Source organism: Mustelus asterias, chromosome 23 (assembly GCF_964213995.1).
Source record: "Mustelus asterias chromosome 23, sMusAst1.hap1.1, whole genome shotgun sequence".
Classification (NCBI taxonomy): domain Eukaryota; kingdom Metazoa; phylum Chordata; class Chondrichthyes; order Carcharhiniformes; family Triakidae; genus Mustelus; species Mustelus asterias.
In genome coordinates this window covers 54243989-54260333 of record NC_135823.1, presented here as the reverse complement: position 1 = coordinate 54260333, position 16345 = coordinate 54243989, and the positions used below count along the sequence as shown (strand labels likewise).

Below are 16345 nucleotides of genomic sequence, written 5' to 3'. Positions count from 1 at the left end.
TCACAATATATTAGATATAAATATGTAGCATATCTCCTTGGTGTATAAAGGAACTGGGCCACTAGAGGGCGCCTTAAGACTTCTTATGACAAAAAGGTATCAACACAGGCAATGGAAATGTATTGCATATTTAGACTAGAACACAACAGTTTAACATCTCATTGGCGAGTCAGCATCTCTGACAAGGCAGTACTTGCTTAGTTCTGCACTCACCTGTCAGAAAAATTTGGACTCAATTGGCTTTCATCCTCTGCTCACTGACCATTGGCTTCCAGTCAAGCAGTGCCTCAATTTTAAAATTCCCATCTATGATTCGAATCCCCTCCAATTTCTCATCCCTCCCTATCATTGGAATCTCCTCCAGCCCCGTCACCCTCTGAGATCACTGCACTGACCAAATTCTGAACATCCCCGATTTTAGTCACTCAGTCATTGGTGGCCATGCCTTCAGCTTGGTGTTCAATGTTGCTTCATAGCACCCCACTGAAGGCACTATATAAAAGCAAGTTGTTGTTGTTGGAATGGGATTTGATCCTGTGACTCTCTGACTTGCGGATAAGAATACTGGTGTGTATTGGAGAGGTGATGTGAGGGAACTTTATTAATGGCGTGTGATCTCTTCCAGGACTGCTTCTTCTCTCTTTGTTTCCCGTGCTCGGTCTATTATCATCATTTCTGGTGCATACATTTATGCAGCATAACTGCATGAACCAATAGGAATAAATACAAATACTAATTCACAGTAACTCCATTGCAGTGTTAATGTAAGCCTACTTGTGACTAATAAATAAACTTTACTTTACTTTAACTCATTGGGCCATCGAGCCTGCTTGCCATTCAATTAGGACATGGCTGATCATCTACCTCAGCGCCACTTGGCACTACTTTGGGCAGCACGGTGGCACAGTGGTTAGCACTGCTGCCTCACAGCACCAGGGGCCCAGGTTCAATTCCTGGCTTGGGTCATAGTCTGTGTGGAGTTTGCATACTCTCCTCCTGGGTTTCCTCTGGGTGCTCCGGTTTCCTCCCACAGTCCAGAGATATGCAGGTTAGGTTGATTGGCCATGCTAAATTGCCCCTTAGTGTCAGGGGGACTAGCTAGGGTAAATACATGGGGTTGTGGGGGTGGGGCCTGGGTGGGATTGTGGTTTGTGCAGACTCGATGGGCCGAATGGCCTCCTTCTGCACTGTAGGGATTCTATGATTCTATCCCCATATCCCCCAATGTCTGTTGATCTGTTTCTTGAGCAAGCTCAATGGCTGAGCTTCCACAGCCCTCTGGGGTACAAAATTCCAAGGATTCACCACCTTCTGAGTGAAGAAATTACTTTTATTAGCAAGAATGAATGAACAAAACCCACCGAGATGCAGATATTTGGATAGAGATAGTGAACTACAAATGCTCTTTGGGAAATGGGCATATGCAATATACTGCTGTTACAGAAACAAAATCAATGATAGGGACAGCACGGTGGCATAATGGTTAGCACTGCTGCCTCACAGTGCCAGGGACATGGGTTCAATTCCAGCCTCAGGTGACTGTCTGTGTGGAGTTTGCACGTTCTCCCCATGTCTGCGTGGGTTTCCTCTGGGTGCTCCGGTTTCCTCCCACACTCTAAAGATGTGCAGGTTAGGTTGATTGACCTTGCTAAATTGCCCCTTAGTGTCAGGAGGATTAGCAGGGTAAATACGTGGGGTTACGGGGATAGGGTCTGGGTGGGATTGTTGTCGGTGCAGGCTCGATGGGCTGAATGGCCTCCTTCTGACCTTTTACACCTGGGAGAGACAAAGCTGATGTTAAGTCAGGGTGACCGTCCCTCCAAAAAGTTGTTCCACTCCATCAATCCTGTAACTTGAGTTCTTAATGTATGTCATTCCATAATCATAGCACAGTTCCATAAGACCATAAGACATGGGAGTAGAATTAGGCCACTCGGCCCATCGAGTCTGCTCCGCCATTCAATCATAGAACATAGAACATAGAACATAGAACATTACAGCGCAGAACAGGCCCTTCGGCCCACGATGTTGCACCGACCAGTTAAAAAAAAACTGTGACCCTCCAACCTAAACCAATTTCTTTTCGTCCATGAACCTATCTACGGATCTCTTAAACGCCCCCAAACTAGGCGCATTTACTACTGATGCTGGCAGGGCATTCCAATCCCTCACCACCCTCTGGGTAAAGAACCTACCCCTGACATCGGTTCTATAACTACCCCCCCTCAATTTAAAGCCATGCCCCCTCGTGCTGGATTTCTCCATCAGAGGAAAAAGGCTATCACTATCCACCCTATCTAAACCTCTAATCATCTTATATGTTTCAATAAGATCCCCTCTTAGCCGCCGCCTTTCCAGCGAAAACAATCCCAAATCCCTCAGCCTCTCCTCATAGGATCTCCCCTCCATACCAGGCAACATCCTGGTAAACCTCCTCTGCACCCTCTCCAAAGCCTCCACATCCTTCCTGTAATGTGGGGACCAGAACTGCACACAGTACTCCAAGTGCGGCCGCACCAGAGTTGTGTACAGTTGCAACATAACGCTACGACTCCTAAATTCAATCCCCCTACCAATAAACGCCAAGACACCATATGCCTTCTTAACAACCTTATCTACTTGATTCCCAACTTTCAGGGATCTATGCACACATACACCTAGATCCCTCTGCTCCTCCACACTATTCAAAGTCCTCCCGTTAGCCCTATACTCAACACATCTGTTATTCCTACCAAAGTGAATTACCTCACACTTCTCCGCATTAAACTCCATCCGCCACCTCTCGGCCCAACTTTGCAACCTGTCTAAGTCTTCCTGCAAACTACGACACCCTTCCTCACTGTCTACCACACCACCGACTTTGGTGTCATCAGCAAATTTGCTAATCCACCCAACTATACCCTCATCCAGATCATTAATAAATATTACAAACAGCAGTGGCCCCAAAACAGATCCCTGAGGTACACCACTTGTAACCGCACTCCATGATGAATATTTACTATCAACCACCACCCTCTGTTTCCTATCCGCTAGCCAATTCCTGATCCAATTTCCTAGATCACCCCCAATCCCATACATCTGCATTTTCTGCAGAAGCCTACCATGGTGAACCTTATCAAACGCCTTACTAAAATCCATATATACCACGTCCACTGCCTTGCCCCCATCCACCTCCTTGGTCACTTTCTCAAAAAACTCAATAAGGTTAGTAAGGCACGACCTACCTGCCACAAAACCATGCTGACTATCACCTATCAATTCATTACTCTCCAAATAACTATAAATCCTATCCCTTATAATTTTTTCCAACATCTTGCCGACAACAGAAGTGAGACTCACCGGTCTATAATTCCCGGGGAAGTCTCTGTTCCCCTTCTTAAACAATGGGACAACATTCGCTAACCTCCAATCTTCTGGTACTATACCAGAGGCCAACGACGACCTGAAGATCAGAGCCAGAGGCTCTGCAATCACTTCTCTTGCCTCCCAGAGAATCCTTGGATAAATCCCATCCGGACCAGGGGATTTATCTATTTTCAGACCCTCCAGAATATCCTGCACATCCTCCTTATCAACTGTAATACTGTCTATTCTACTCCCTTGCAACCCAGTGTCCTCCTCAGCTATATTCATGTCCCCTTGCGTGAACACCGAAGAGAAATATTGGTTGATGTTTTTCTCATCCCCATTCTCCTGCCTTTTCCCCTAAACCCCTGATCCCCTTATTAATCAAGAACCTATCAAGAACCTATTTATATCTATCCTGCACAGAAGGGGACTTTTCAACCCTTCAGAACTGTGCCTTTTGAAGAGCAGCAGTGACCATTGAGCCATGACGCTGTCACATTCTGTTTTAATCTCACAGTTCCTCAACTCCGGAGACTTGGGCTGAGTTCACCCATTGCAACATTTACAAAGCTGAACAGGAGCGAATGGCTTCCATTAATCTTCGTGCCCTGGTTGACAATGTGCTGCTCGAGACCTCACAAGATCTGCGTTGCCAGTACGATCGAGTCAATGCTGCTTTTAACCAGCGTCTGCAGGAACTCAGTGACGCAAAAGCTAAACTGGAATATCATCTGAGACGGGTAAACTTCAGGTCAACTGTATCTGTTCGAGTTTTAATCCCAAATCGCATCAAATATATAACCCTAAAACTGGAGAGAACTTGACTGGAAACATGCACGCTGTTGCGGGTGGCTATTTATACAGGTTTTTCAAAAAATCCTTTCAACCTGAATTAATCAATAATTTGCCTTAAGAATCTGTGAATTAAAAGCATGTGAGCTCTGTAAATGTAGGACAACAATTCTTGTGGCTGTGCTGCAGATTAAATTAGAATACAACCATAGAATAGAATCCTACAGTGCAGACTGAGGCCATTCGGCCCATCGGGCCTGCATCGACAACAGTCCCACACAGGTTTGCGTGATGGACTGGGCTATGGTCACGACACTTTGTAGTTTCTTGCGCTCTTGGTCAGAGCAGGAACCATACCAAGCTGTGATACATCTGGAAAGGATGCTTCCTATGGGGCATCGGTAAAAATTGGTGAGAGTGGTAGTGGACATGCCGAATTTTCATAGAAATCATAGAATCATAGAAACCCTACAGTGCAGAAGGAGGCCATTCGGCCCATCGAGTCTGCACCGACCACAATCCCACCCAGGCCCTACCCCCACATATTTACCCGCTAATCCCACTAACCTACGCATCTCAGGACTCTAAGGGGCAATTTTTAACCTGGCCAATCAACCTAACCCGCACATCTTTGGACTGTGGGAGGAAACCGGAGCACCCGGAGGAAACCCACGCAGGCACGAGGAGAATGTGCAAACTCCACACAGACAGTGACCTGAGCCGGGAATCGAACCCGGGACCCTGGAGCTATGAAGCAGCAGTGCTAACCACTGTGCTACCGTGCCGCCCCGATGATTATTGATTGTGTGTTTTAAATAAATATTGGTTGTACTAACAAGAAGTCTACTGACTTCTCCTGAGAAAGTAGAGGCATTGGTGGGCTTTCTTAAAAATAACGTCGGCATGGGGGGACCAGGATGTGTTGTTGGTGATCTGGACACTTCAAAACTTGAAGCTCTCGACCATTTCCACTTCATCCCCGTTGATCCCCCACATCCAAAACAGTTATTATAGATTGTGAACAGTTGTGGCCCCAGCACTGATCCTTGTGGTACCCAACTAGTAACATCCTGCCAACCTGAGAACGATTTATTTATTCCTACTCTCTGTTTTCTGTCTGTAAACCAATTCTCAATCCAAGCCAGTATATTACTAGCAATCCTGTGTTCTAATTTAGTTTACTAACCACCTGTGCATGTGGGATCTTATCAAAAGCCTTCTGAACATCCAAATACACCACATCCACTCATTGTCCTTTATCTGTGCTGCAAGTAACATCCTCAAAAAACTCCAACAAGTTTGTCAAACCATTTCCTAAGATGGCTCTGCCCAAATGTATCATTATTTTCTAAGTGTCCAGTTATTGCATTATTTGTAACAGATTCAAATATTTTTCCATTGACAAACCAACAGGTTTGCAATTCTCCATTTTCTCTCCCCCTCCCTCCTGGGGATACATTTGCTACTTATTAAAGTGGCTTTATCTGTGTACATTATTATTGACAGCAATTTGGTTTATCTTAATGTCATGAGCAGTGGCTCACATTTTAATGACAATTAAATCCTCTGTTTTAGGTGCTTGTTGGTGATATCTCACTAAATTAGCCCCGGCCTGAGCATCAGTGGAATATGACAGGCGGCACGGTAGCACAGTGGTTAGCACTGATGCCTCATAGCGCCAGGGACCCGGGTTCGATTCCCGTCTTTGGGTGACTGTCTGTGTGGAGTCTGCACGTTCTCCCCGTGTCTGCGTGGGCTTCCTCTGGGTGCTCCGGTTTCCTCCCACAGTCCAAAGATGTGCGGGTTAGGTGGAGTGGCCATGCTAAATTTAAATTGATCCTAGTGTCAGGGGGATTAGCAGGGTAAATATGTGGGGTAGCGGGTATAGGGCCTGGGTGGGATTGTGGTTGGTGTAGGCCCGATGGGCCGAATGACCTGCTTCTGCCCTGTGGGGATTCTATGACTTTATGACAATTTAGCAAACTGTATTGTGTTCCAAAGAGAATTTGAAATTCTGTTGATAATTGTGTGGATTGAAGTGAATGGAGACTTTGTTGAGGTTGCAAGTGACATTGGCATTTTTTTCTTCTCTGAACAGATACTTGAGCAGATTGCAGACCAGGAGAAAAATATTGCCCACCTAAAACAGGCCATAAAGGACAAAGAGGCTCCATTGAAGGTCGCTCAAACTAGACTCTACGAGAGGACTTACAGGCCCAATGTGGAGCTCACCAGAGACCCTGCTCAGTTCAAGTAAGCCGACAGCATGTTTTTTGAGGTGGAGATGTGTGCACTGTCAATACTTATTCAAATGATCACTCTTGCTGTTCTCTCATGTCACCCAGTTCCTCACTGACTGCACCCACCTTTTGTCTTCCCACATTGACAGCTTGATCTGTGAGGTCGGTGAACTCGAGGAGTCCATCTCGCTCCTGCGGGAGAAACTCAGGGAAGCCCAGGTCTCTCTGGAGAACATGGAAAACACTCGGATGACTCTCGAGAAGGAGATAGCAATAAAAGCAAACAGTATATTTATTGATAGTGAAAAGTGTCTGAAGCACCGTGAACGATACCCAACTATTATTAGACTATCAGGTTATCAATAAACTAAATAAAACATGCACTTAACGTGCAGATATATTATTTAAAAAGCAATAATGCTTGGATTTATCCTGGGATTTAAATCTACATGCTGCATCAAGGTGATTTAATAAATGTTGCACATTTACCTAAAAGCCAGAACGGAAATTCTCATTCCATTTGAATAAATTAAGTGAAATTGCCACCAAATTATCATGACCCAGATGGACATGACCAACAACATCCTGACAATCTGGAGGCATGGTCTACAACTGAAAGTAGATCTTATTATTGCCTTCTTGTCTTTGCATTTTCCAGAATCTTTTTTTCCAATAAACTAGGGGAATGGAAAAGATTTCAGTTCATGTGCAATATAATTTTTAATGCTCACATTTACATGTGTCTTTTTATGTACTTACACAAGACACTACTGTATACTTGGAACAACTAGTTAATGTCCCCAGGGAGTCAAGTTGATCTGCAGTCTCACATAGTTTGATTTCATTTGATTTATTATTGTCACATGTAATAGTGTACAGTGAAAAGTATTGTTTCTTGCACGCTATACAGACAAAGCATACCGTTCATAGAGAAGGAAATGAGAGAGTGCAGAATGTAGTGTTACAGTCATAGCTAGGGTGTAGAGAAAGATCAATCTAGTGCGAGGTAGGTCCATTCAAAAGTCTGATGGCAGCAGGGAAGAAGAAGGCAGGGTTAAGGGAGATAATCACAGAATCATAGAATCCCTACAGCGCAGAAGGAGGCCATTCGGCCCATCGAGTCTGCACCGACAACAATCCCACCCAGGCCCTATCCCCGTAACCCCACATATTTACCCCGCTAACCCCTCTAACCTACGAATCCTAGGACACTAAGGGGAAATTTAGCATGGCCAATGCACCTAACCAGCACATCTTCAGACAGGCATCATTCAGCCGACTTTTTGAAGTCATGCATTCTGTTGCTACACGCTTGCAATACATTACTGATATATTTCTCCATCACAGGTCTCTGAGTGTTACATTCCAGGGTTGTGATCCGCATCGGAAAACCTATTATAATGCCATCTGCAGATACCACAGACAAAGGGGTTACATAGAACAGGGGAATATAGGACCTAGGAGCAGGAATAGGCTATTTGGCCCTTCAAGCCTGCTCCACTATTCAATTAAATCATGGCGGATCTGGTTGTGGACTCAACTCCACTTTCCTGTCTGCCCTCCTCATAATGCTCGGCTCCCTTGTCTATCAAAAATCTATCTAACTCTGCACTAAATAAATTCAGTGACTGCTTTCCACTGCTTTCTGTGGAAGGGATCTCCACATTCTGATGAACCTTTGAGAGAAATAAATTCTCCTCCTCTCTATCTCAAAAGGGAGATATGTTATTCTTAAACTGTCACCCCTATTTCTAGTCTCCCCTCCACAAGAGAAAACATCATCCCTGGATTCCACCTTATCAAGTCTCATCAGGGTCTTGTGTATTTCAATAAGATCGCCTTTCATTTTTCTAAACTCCAATGCGTATAGGCCCAACTTGTTCAATTTTTCTTAATACAATAACCCCATTGTCACAGAAATGAGTGTAGTAAACCTTCTCTGAATGCAATTATATCTTTATTTTCAAATTAGGAGACCAAAACTGTGCACCATATTCCAGATGTGGTCTCACCAAGATCTTGTACAGCTGCAGTAAACCTTCCCTACTTTTTGGAGGAAGTGGTGCAGTGTTTTTGTCACTAGACTAGTAATCCAGAGACCCAGAGAAGGATCCAGGGACCTGGGTTCAAATCCCACCAAGGCAGATGGTGAAATTTGAAATGTCGTAAAAATCCATCTGGTTCCCTAATGTCCTTTAGGGAAGGAAATCTGCCGTCCTTACCCAGTCTGGCCTACGTGTGACTCCAGACCCACAGCAATGTGGTTGACTCTCAAATGTCCTCTGAAGTGAAGGGCAGTTAGGGATGGGCAATAAATGCTGGCCCAGCCAGCGACACTCACACTCCATGGAATGAATTTTTAAAAATTCCATTCCCCTTGCAATAAATGGCAACATTCTCTTTGTCTCCTTAACCACTAGCTGTACTTGCACATTAGATTCACAGACTAGGACACCTAGATCCCTCTGTACCTTTGAGTGCTACAATCCAACTCTATTGAATTATTATGTTACCTTTCTAAAAAAGTCAGTGGGTGTTACTCCAGTGCAAATTCGGCGCTTAGAAGTTTTTTGGGAGAATCGTCCCCCCATCTTTATAATTCCAGATTTATGAACTAATTTCAAATTCTGCCAGCTGTCATAGTGGGATTGGCACCTCCGAGCTCAAACCATTAGCCTGGGTCTCTGGATTACTAGTCCAGTGACATTACCACTTCACCACTATCTCCTCAATAACTTCCTCCCCCCAAAAGACCGGCCAATCTAAGAAATGTTTTCCCCAGTTTCCAATATTTCTACAGCTAATAAACAAAAGTGTTCAAAGAATATGAGAACAAAAGTGTTGCCGTGGTGTCCAAGAGACTAATTTTCAATTCACCTGGATGCCCAGGGAATTCTTGGGAGGGTCGGTGAGCCATGTTTGCTAATGGAGTACGGCACACACTTGATGAGGCTTTGGGCACAAGGTAAAACCGACGCATGGTGTGAGATCCAAGGGGGTCCCAGGCGGGGCGTGGAAGGAAAATCTCTGCACCAGAGTTGTGAAGAACAGAAACAGCTCCATCTTGGCGAGGCTTTCCCCTAAGCAAATCCGTCGCCCTTCGAAAAGCAGAAAAAAGTACATTCAGAAAATGTTCTGGCAACTGGCTCAGTAAAGTGGTGCGGTCTTTTTAAACTTCATTTGGTAACTAATAAATTCAGCTGAGACTAGGATGACACATACAAATCATAGAAACCCTACAGTGCAGAAGGAGGCCATTTGGCCCAGGAGTCTGCACCGACCACAATCACACCCAGGCCCTATGGTGAAATTTAGCATGGGCAATCCACCTAACCCGCACATCTTTGGAGTGTGGGAGGAAACCGGACCACCCGGAGGAAACCCACGCAAACACGGGGAGAATGTACAAACTCCACACAGACAGTGACCCGAGGCCAGAATTGAACCCGGGTCCCCGGCGCTGTGAGGCAGTAGTGCTAACCACTGTGCTACCGTGCCACCCCTAATCAGTGTCAGGAGTGGTTAATACTGAATAAATTAAATTCAGAAAGCAACTTGAAAGTCTACAGGCTGGATTCTCCGACCTCGCCGGCAGCTGGGATTTTCCAGTCCCACTGCTGTGAATGGAGAGTTGGCTGGGCGCCAGATTCTCCATTCTCACTGGCGGTGGGAGCAGGGTGTACGCGACGGGAGAATTCCGGCTCATGTCGATGCAGTCAAACGTTCCCATAAATACATTTTTAAAATATTAGATGTGTAGATCCACAGTTATTTTTAGAGGTTGCTGGTGAAACCTGAATCCTGAGAGATCATAGAGCAAGATTCTCCAATCTCGATCAGACCCACCCTGCTGCCAATCGGAATGGGGAATTTGGCACTCAGCCAAAACTTCATTCACTGCAGGGGAACTGGAGAATCCAAGCAGTGGACAAGGCTGGAGATTTCCAGCACCTATTTCTCGAATATATTGAATTATTTTGTTTAGGAAAGCAAACCTAAGAAAATAATTGATGATGGATGTCCACAAACAGATGCAAATAAAACAATGTATCCCATCTTCGATAAAGAATGATTATATGAAAAGGGAGTTAATTAAAACAATCCAGTGGGTCGATACCTGCAGAGAAAGGCATGAAGGCGTCCCTCTTCACAAACTTGCCCTCAGCATCCAGAAAGTGAGATGGGTTGAACTCATTTGGTTTTTCCCATTGGGTTTTATCATACAGCACAGAGGACAGCAATGGAATCACTTGCATTCCCTTAAACACAATAAAAGGGCCCAAATGTGAAAATCTCACCCTCAGCTCTTAGGCTTATTACTGTTACAAACAATGGGCACCAGAAAAGGCCCAAATACAATCATTTGAGAGTTGCGTAAATATTGCGATGATGGTACCTTATGCTGCTGTAGGGTGCATCATTGGGATAGATGTTCCTTTTCATTGCCTGAACACATTGCTGTACATGTCATAGAACTCAGCTGATGGAAAATATATTTAGCATTCAAAAATTACTTAAGGATGAGGAAGAGCATTCCAGTCACCTTTGTTCAAAAAAAATCCTTAAATTGTACAATCCTACTATACCTTCAATGATTCTCGGCTTTTTACCTACATTATTCTATCTAGGAGTATCTTCCACATTCAAATAAAGAAGAATTGTCTGATCTGAGTCGAAAATGTAATAGTTTACTAATTTTAACCTGTGTGCCCTTATTCTACCCTTACAATTTGAAGAAAGATTCAAGATTTACCTTGTCGAGTCCCTTAACAATCTTTTGCATTTTTGTATGGTCACCTGTAGGGTGGCATGGTGGCACAAAGGTTAGCACTGCTGCCTCACAGTGCCAGGGACCTCGGTTCGAATCCTGGCTTAGGTCACTGTCTGTGCGCAGTTTGAATGTCCTCCCACATTCTGGAAACTGGAGGAAACTGGAGCACCCGGAGGAAACCCACGCAGACATGGGGAGAACATGCAGACTCCACACAAACAGTCACCCAAGGCTGGAATTGAACCCGGCTCTTTGGTACTGTGAGGCAGCAGTGCTTACCACTGTGCCACCGTGCAGCCCCAAAGCAAAGTGAATAGTGGGGAAGCAGTGGATGTGGTATGTCCAGACTTCTAGAAGGCATTTGGCAAGGTGCCACATAAAAGGCTGTTCCAGAATGTGAGATCACAGGGGACTGGAGGTAGAGTACTAGGTTGTATTGAGGATTGGATATCTGACAGAAAGCAGAGGGTTGGAACAAATGGGTCCTTCTCTGGCTGGCGAAATGTAACCAGCAGGGTGCCGCAGGAGTCAGTCCTCAGACTCCAACTGTTTACAATCTATATAAATGATCTGCATGCAGGGACAGAGTGTAACATAGCAAAATTTGTGGATGATACTAAAATAGGTGGGAAAGCAGGCAGTGAAGAGGATATAAAGATTTTATAGATGGATATAGATAGGCCAGGAGAATGGACCAAAATTTGGCAGATGGAGTTTAATAGAGTCATAGAGGTTTACAGCATGGAAACAGGCCCTTCGGCCCAACTTGTCCATGCCGCCCTTTTATTTTTAAACCCCTAAGCTAGTCCCAATTACCCGCATTTGGCCCATATCCCTCTATACCCATCTTACCCATGTAACTGTCTAAATGCTTTTTAAAAGACAATATTGTACCCGCCTCTACTACTACCTCTGGCAGCTTGTTCCACACACTCACCACCCTCTGTGTGAAACAATTGCCCCTCTGGACCCTTTTGTATCTCTCCCCCCTCACCTTAAACTTATGCCCTATAGTTTTAGACTCCCCTACCTTTGGGAAAAGATATTGACTATCTCGCTGATCTATGCCCCGCATTATTTTGTAGATCTCTATCAGATCACCCCTCAGCCTTCTATGCTCCAAAGAAAAAAGTCCCAGTCTATCCAGCCTCTCCTTATAACTCAATCCATCAAGTCCTGGTAGCATCCTAGTAAATCTTTTCTGCACTCTTTCTAGTTTAATAATATCCTTTCTATAATAGGGTGACCAGAACTCAAAACAGTATTCCAAGTGTGGCCTTACCAATGTCTTGTACAACTTCAACAAGACGTCCCAATTCCTGGATTCAATGTTCTGACCAATGAAACCAAGCATGCTGAATGCCTTCTTCATCACTCTGTCCACCTGTGACTCCACTTTCAAGGAGCTATGAACATGTACCCCTAGATCTCTTTGTTCTGTAACTCTCCCCAACGCCCTACCATTAACTGAGGAAGTCCTGCCCTGGTTCAGTCTACCAAAATGCATCACCTCGCATTTGTCTAAATTAAACTCCATCTGCCATTTGTCAGCCCACTGGCCCAATTGATCAAGATCCCGTTGCAATCCGAGATAACCTTCTAATGTGGATAAGTGTGAGGTTATCCATTTTGGCAGAAAAAATAGAAAGGGAAATTATTACCTAAATGGAAAGCAGATGCAAACTGCGTCTGGTCGGAGGGGCTGAAAGTCAGTATGCAGGTGCAGCATGTAAAAAAAAAGGCAAATGGGATGTTGGCATTTATTGCAAAGGGACTGGAGTATAAAAGTAGAGAAGTGTTGTTGCAATTGTATAGGGTGTTGGTGAGACCACATCTGGAGTATTGTGTTCAGATTTGGTCTCCTTATTTGAGGAAGGATGTGGTGGCATTGGAGGCAGTTCAGAGGAGGTTCACCAGATTGATTCTGGGGATGAAGGGATTGATATATGAGGGGAGATTAAACAGTTTGGACTTGTACTCGCTGAAGTTTAGATGGATGGGAGGGGATCTGATCGAGGTATATAAAATTTTAAAAGGGATTGATAAAGTAAATGTAGACCAAATGTTTCCTGTTATGGGGCAATCTAGATCAAGAGGTCACAGGTATAGTTTGAGAGGCGGTAGATTTAGCACTGAGATGAGGAGGAACGACTTCTCGCAGAGGGTGGTGAATTTGTGGAACTCGCTACCCCATAGCGCGGTGGAATCTGAATCATTGAATGCTTTCAAGAGGGAGATAGATATATTTCTGATAAAAAAAAGGAAAGAGGGATATGGGGACCAGGTGGGGAGGTGGATTTGAGACCAGGGAGAGATCAGCCATGATCTGAGTGAATGGCGGAGCAGGTTCGAAGGGCTGAATTGACTATTCCTGCTCCTAATTCCGAAGTTCCTAAATGATCCTTATCTCTGCCTCAAAGTTTCCAATCTTAATAGGAGTAGTCACACATTAATCATCCTTATGTGTGGTCATTTGGAATTAGTGGTTGAAAGATACAAGAAATTATTTGTGAAACACAGGACTGAAATATTACTTTAATATATTTTATCATTAATTGAAAACTTTACCTTGGGAATAAAAAATCCTCTGAAGTGTGTATCCGTGGTTGTTGCATGTGGCATATTCATTGGGATGATGTTAGCAAATCTTTGAATCTCATGCAAGACTGCATCAGTGTAAGGCATTTTCTTCCGATCTTCCATTCTGGGCGTTCTCTCTGTTCCAATAACTCTTTCAATTTCCTCTTGAACACTTCCTGAAGGGATAAACAGTCCAATTTCTATGTTATTTCCATACATGAAAGAACACAGCATCTTCACAACATTCGTACATTGGCTAAGCTGTCAAGAGGGACCTGGTCGAGAATGTAAACTTAAAGCTTTGTCATTCGTAACTACTCCGGCAATGGATTTTAGGATATCAATACTTTGTGAATTTACCCACAAATGTTGCTTTCATTTATTTTTTGTCTTCTTTCATGACTGTGCATCTTTTGTTGGCGATTAAGTCCTGTTTAAAAAGCACCATGAAGACCCCTATTGAAATGATGACTGGTTTCACTCAAAATGCTGCAGTTGTAAGGCATGGTTGGCTGAACAATGAAGACAGGCAAAAGGGTTGAACAGTGATCAAGGTCCCATCATGACGATCTCTTACACATCAAAAGAATCAGGGATGATTATGTTTGACTTGCATCGTTACGGTGTAGACTCGATGGGCCGAATGGCCTCCTTCTGCACTGTAGGATTCGATGATTGTACGTTACTGTGCCAAAGAAAATAATCCACCCTTGGGTCACTAATCAGTTCGCCCATTCCTTCCTGTAGCTAAGGCACAAATTGATCTTAAGAGTTGAATTGCAGAGACAATCCTTGGAGCCAGTGTTCAGATAATCAAGGACAACTTTTTAGAATCTGAAGTCGATATGTTTAGCCCAGGGTAAAGATAATTGACAGAGTTAAAATGCCCGTTCGGGTACACTGAGGGAGAATTTAGCATGGCCAATGCACCTAACCAGCACGTCTCTCGGACTGTGGGAGGAAACCAGGGCACCCGGAGGAAACCTGCGCAGACGCGGGGAGAACGTGCAGACTCCATACAAACAGTGACCCAAGCTGGGAATCGAACCCGGGTCCCCGGCGCTGTGAGGCAGCAGTGCCAATCGCTGTGCCACCGTGCCGCCAAAAGCACATAAGAGTCAAGCACATTACTGTGGCTCTGGAGAATAGATAAATTTGATTAAATTAAATAAAGAGAGAAAAAAAAACTAAACAGATAAATAGTTCCTGGAACAAGATTAGAGGATAAAGGAAAAAGACTACTGAATGAGTAGAATCAACTTGTGTAAAGAATGATTGTTTATATTTATGTGTAATGACTTTGAGGAGGTCCACAAGGTGGACCTGTTGGATATGAGCTCCCTGATTGAGGTAGTTATAGCTGCTCAGGAGTTCTGCAGAGGTATTTAAGGTGGGGTATCGGTGATACCGGCACTAAGAGTGTATACTCTGTACAGGGAAGTACCTGTCTACTAACTATTGTAAATAAATCCGGATTTGGTGAAGCAACACCAATGGTCAAGTGGTATTATTGCTGGACTATTAATCCAGAAACTCAGCTAATGTTCTGAGGATCTGGGTTCGAATCCCGCCACGGCAGATGATGGAATTTGAATACAATAAAAAATATCTGGAATTAAGAATCTACAGATGACCATTGTTCATTGTTGGAAAAACGCATCTGGTTCCTTTCGGGAAGGAAATCTGCCGTCCTTAGCTGGTCTGGCCTACATGTGACTTCAGAGCCATAGCAATGTGGTTGACTCTTAACTGCCGTTGGTGGCACGGTGGCACAGTAGTTAGCACTGCTATCTCACAGAGCCAGGGACCCAGCTTGGGCCACTGTCTGTGCGGAGTTGACATGTTCGCCCCGTGTCTGCGTGAGTTTCCTCTGGGTGCTCCGGTTTCCTCCCACAGTTCGAAAGACGTGCTGGCTAGGTGCATTGGCCATGCTAAATTCTCCCTCAATGTACCCGAACAGGTGCCGGAGCGTGGCGACTAGGGGATTTTCAAAGTAACTTCATTGCAGTGTTAATGTAAACCTAGTAACTGATAAGTAAACTTAACAACTCGGGATGGGCAATAAATGGTGGCCAGCCAGTGATGTCCATGCCCTACGAATGAATAAAAAGAGAACACAGTAAGGAGTCTAACAACACCAGGTTAAAGTCCAACAGGTTTATTTGGTAGCAAATGTCACTAGCTTTCGGAGCGCTCCGAAAGCTAGTGGGGTTTGCTACCAAATAAACCTGTTGGACTTTAACCTGGTGTTGTTAGACTCCTTACTGTGTTTACCCCAGTCCAACGCTGGCATTTCCACATCATAAAAAGAGAACACCAGCCTCGTTGGAGTTATTTCATTATGAATACCGGATTTTAAATTCATGGATAATTTGTTGTATTAAAACAACTGTTAACGTTTGGATATCTGCATTACTGTTTCATTGTGATAGCTTGTGAGTTAATATCACAGGGAGCTTTCATTTCATCAGAACAAGCTCAGCTAGAATCAGCTATTTGAAAATGCTAAAAATGTTCCACTTAGTACAAAGTAATCAATTGTACCTATTTTTATATGGCACACCTTCACAAGTTCAGAAGGTGACAACACACTTCACTGCCAATCGAAGTGTAA

At 44.2% G+C, this 16345-nt stretch overlaps 3 protein-coding genes across 3 annotated transcripts in view; 2 read left to right on the top strand and 1 right to left on the bottom strand.

Moving 5' to 3' along the window:
- The window catches only part of tekt4 (tektin 4), a 31024-nt gene extending 24278 nt beyond the window's left edge, over positions 1-6746 (top strand). Inside the window, exons 4-6 of the mRNA XM_078240671.1 lie at positions 3866-4088; positions 6239-6393; positions 6530-6746. Coding sequence (XP_078096797.1) covers positions 3866-4088; positions 6239-6393; positions 6530-6746 — 595 coding nt within the window. The remainder of the gene's footprint in view (positions 1-3865; positions 4089-6238; positions 6394-6529) is intronic.
- nthl1 (nth-like DNA glycosylase 1) overlaps positions 1-16345 on the top strand; it is a 324946-nt gene that overhangs the window by 226485 nt on the left and 82116 nt on the right. The window lies entirely within an intron of this gene.
- Positions 7033-16345, bottom strand: part of LOC144510443 (uncharacterized) — a 69343-nt gene continuing 60030 nt past the window's right edge. The window contains exons 18-20 of the mRNA XM_078239888.1: positions 13720-13907; positions 10498-10639; positions 7033-9478 (exon numbers count right to left, since the gene is read on the bottom strand). Coding sequence (XP_078096014.1) covers positions 9303-9478; positions 10498-10639; positions 13720-13907 — 506 coding nt within the window. The 3' untranslated portion in view covers positions 7033-9302. The remainder of the gene's footprint in view (positions 9479-10497; positions 10640-13719; positions 13908-16345) is intronic.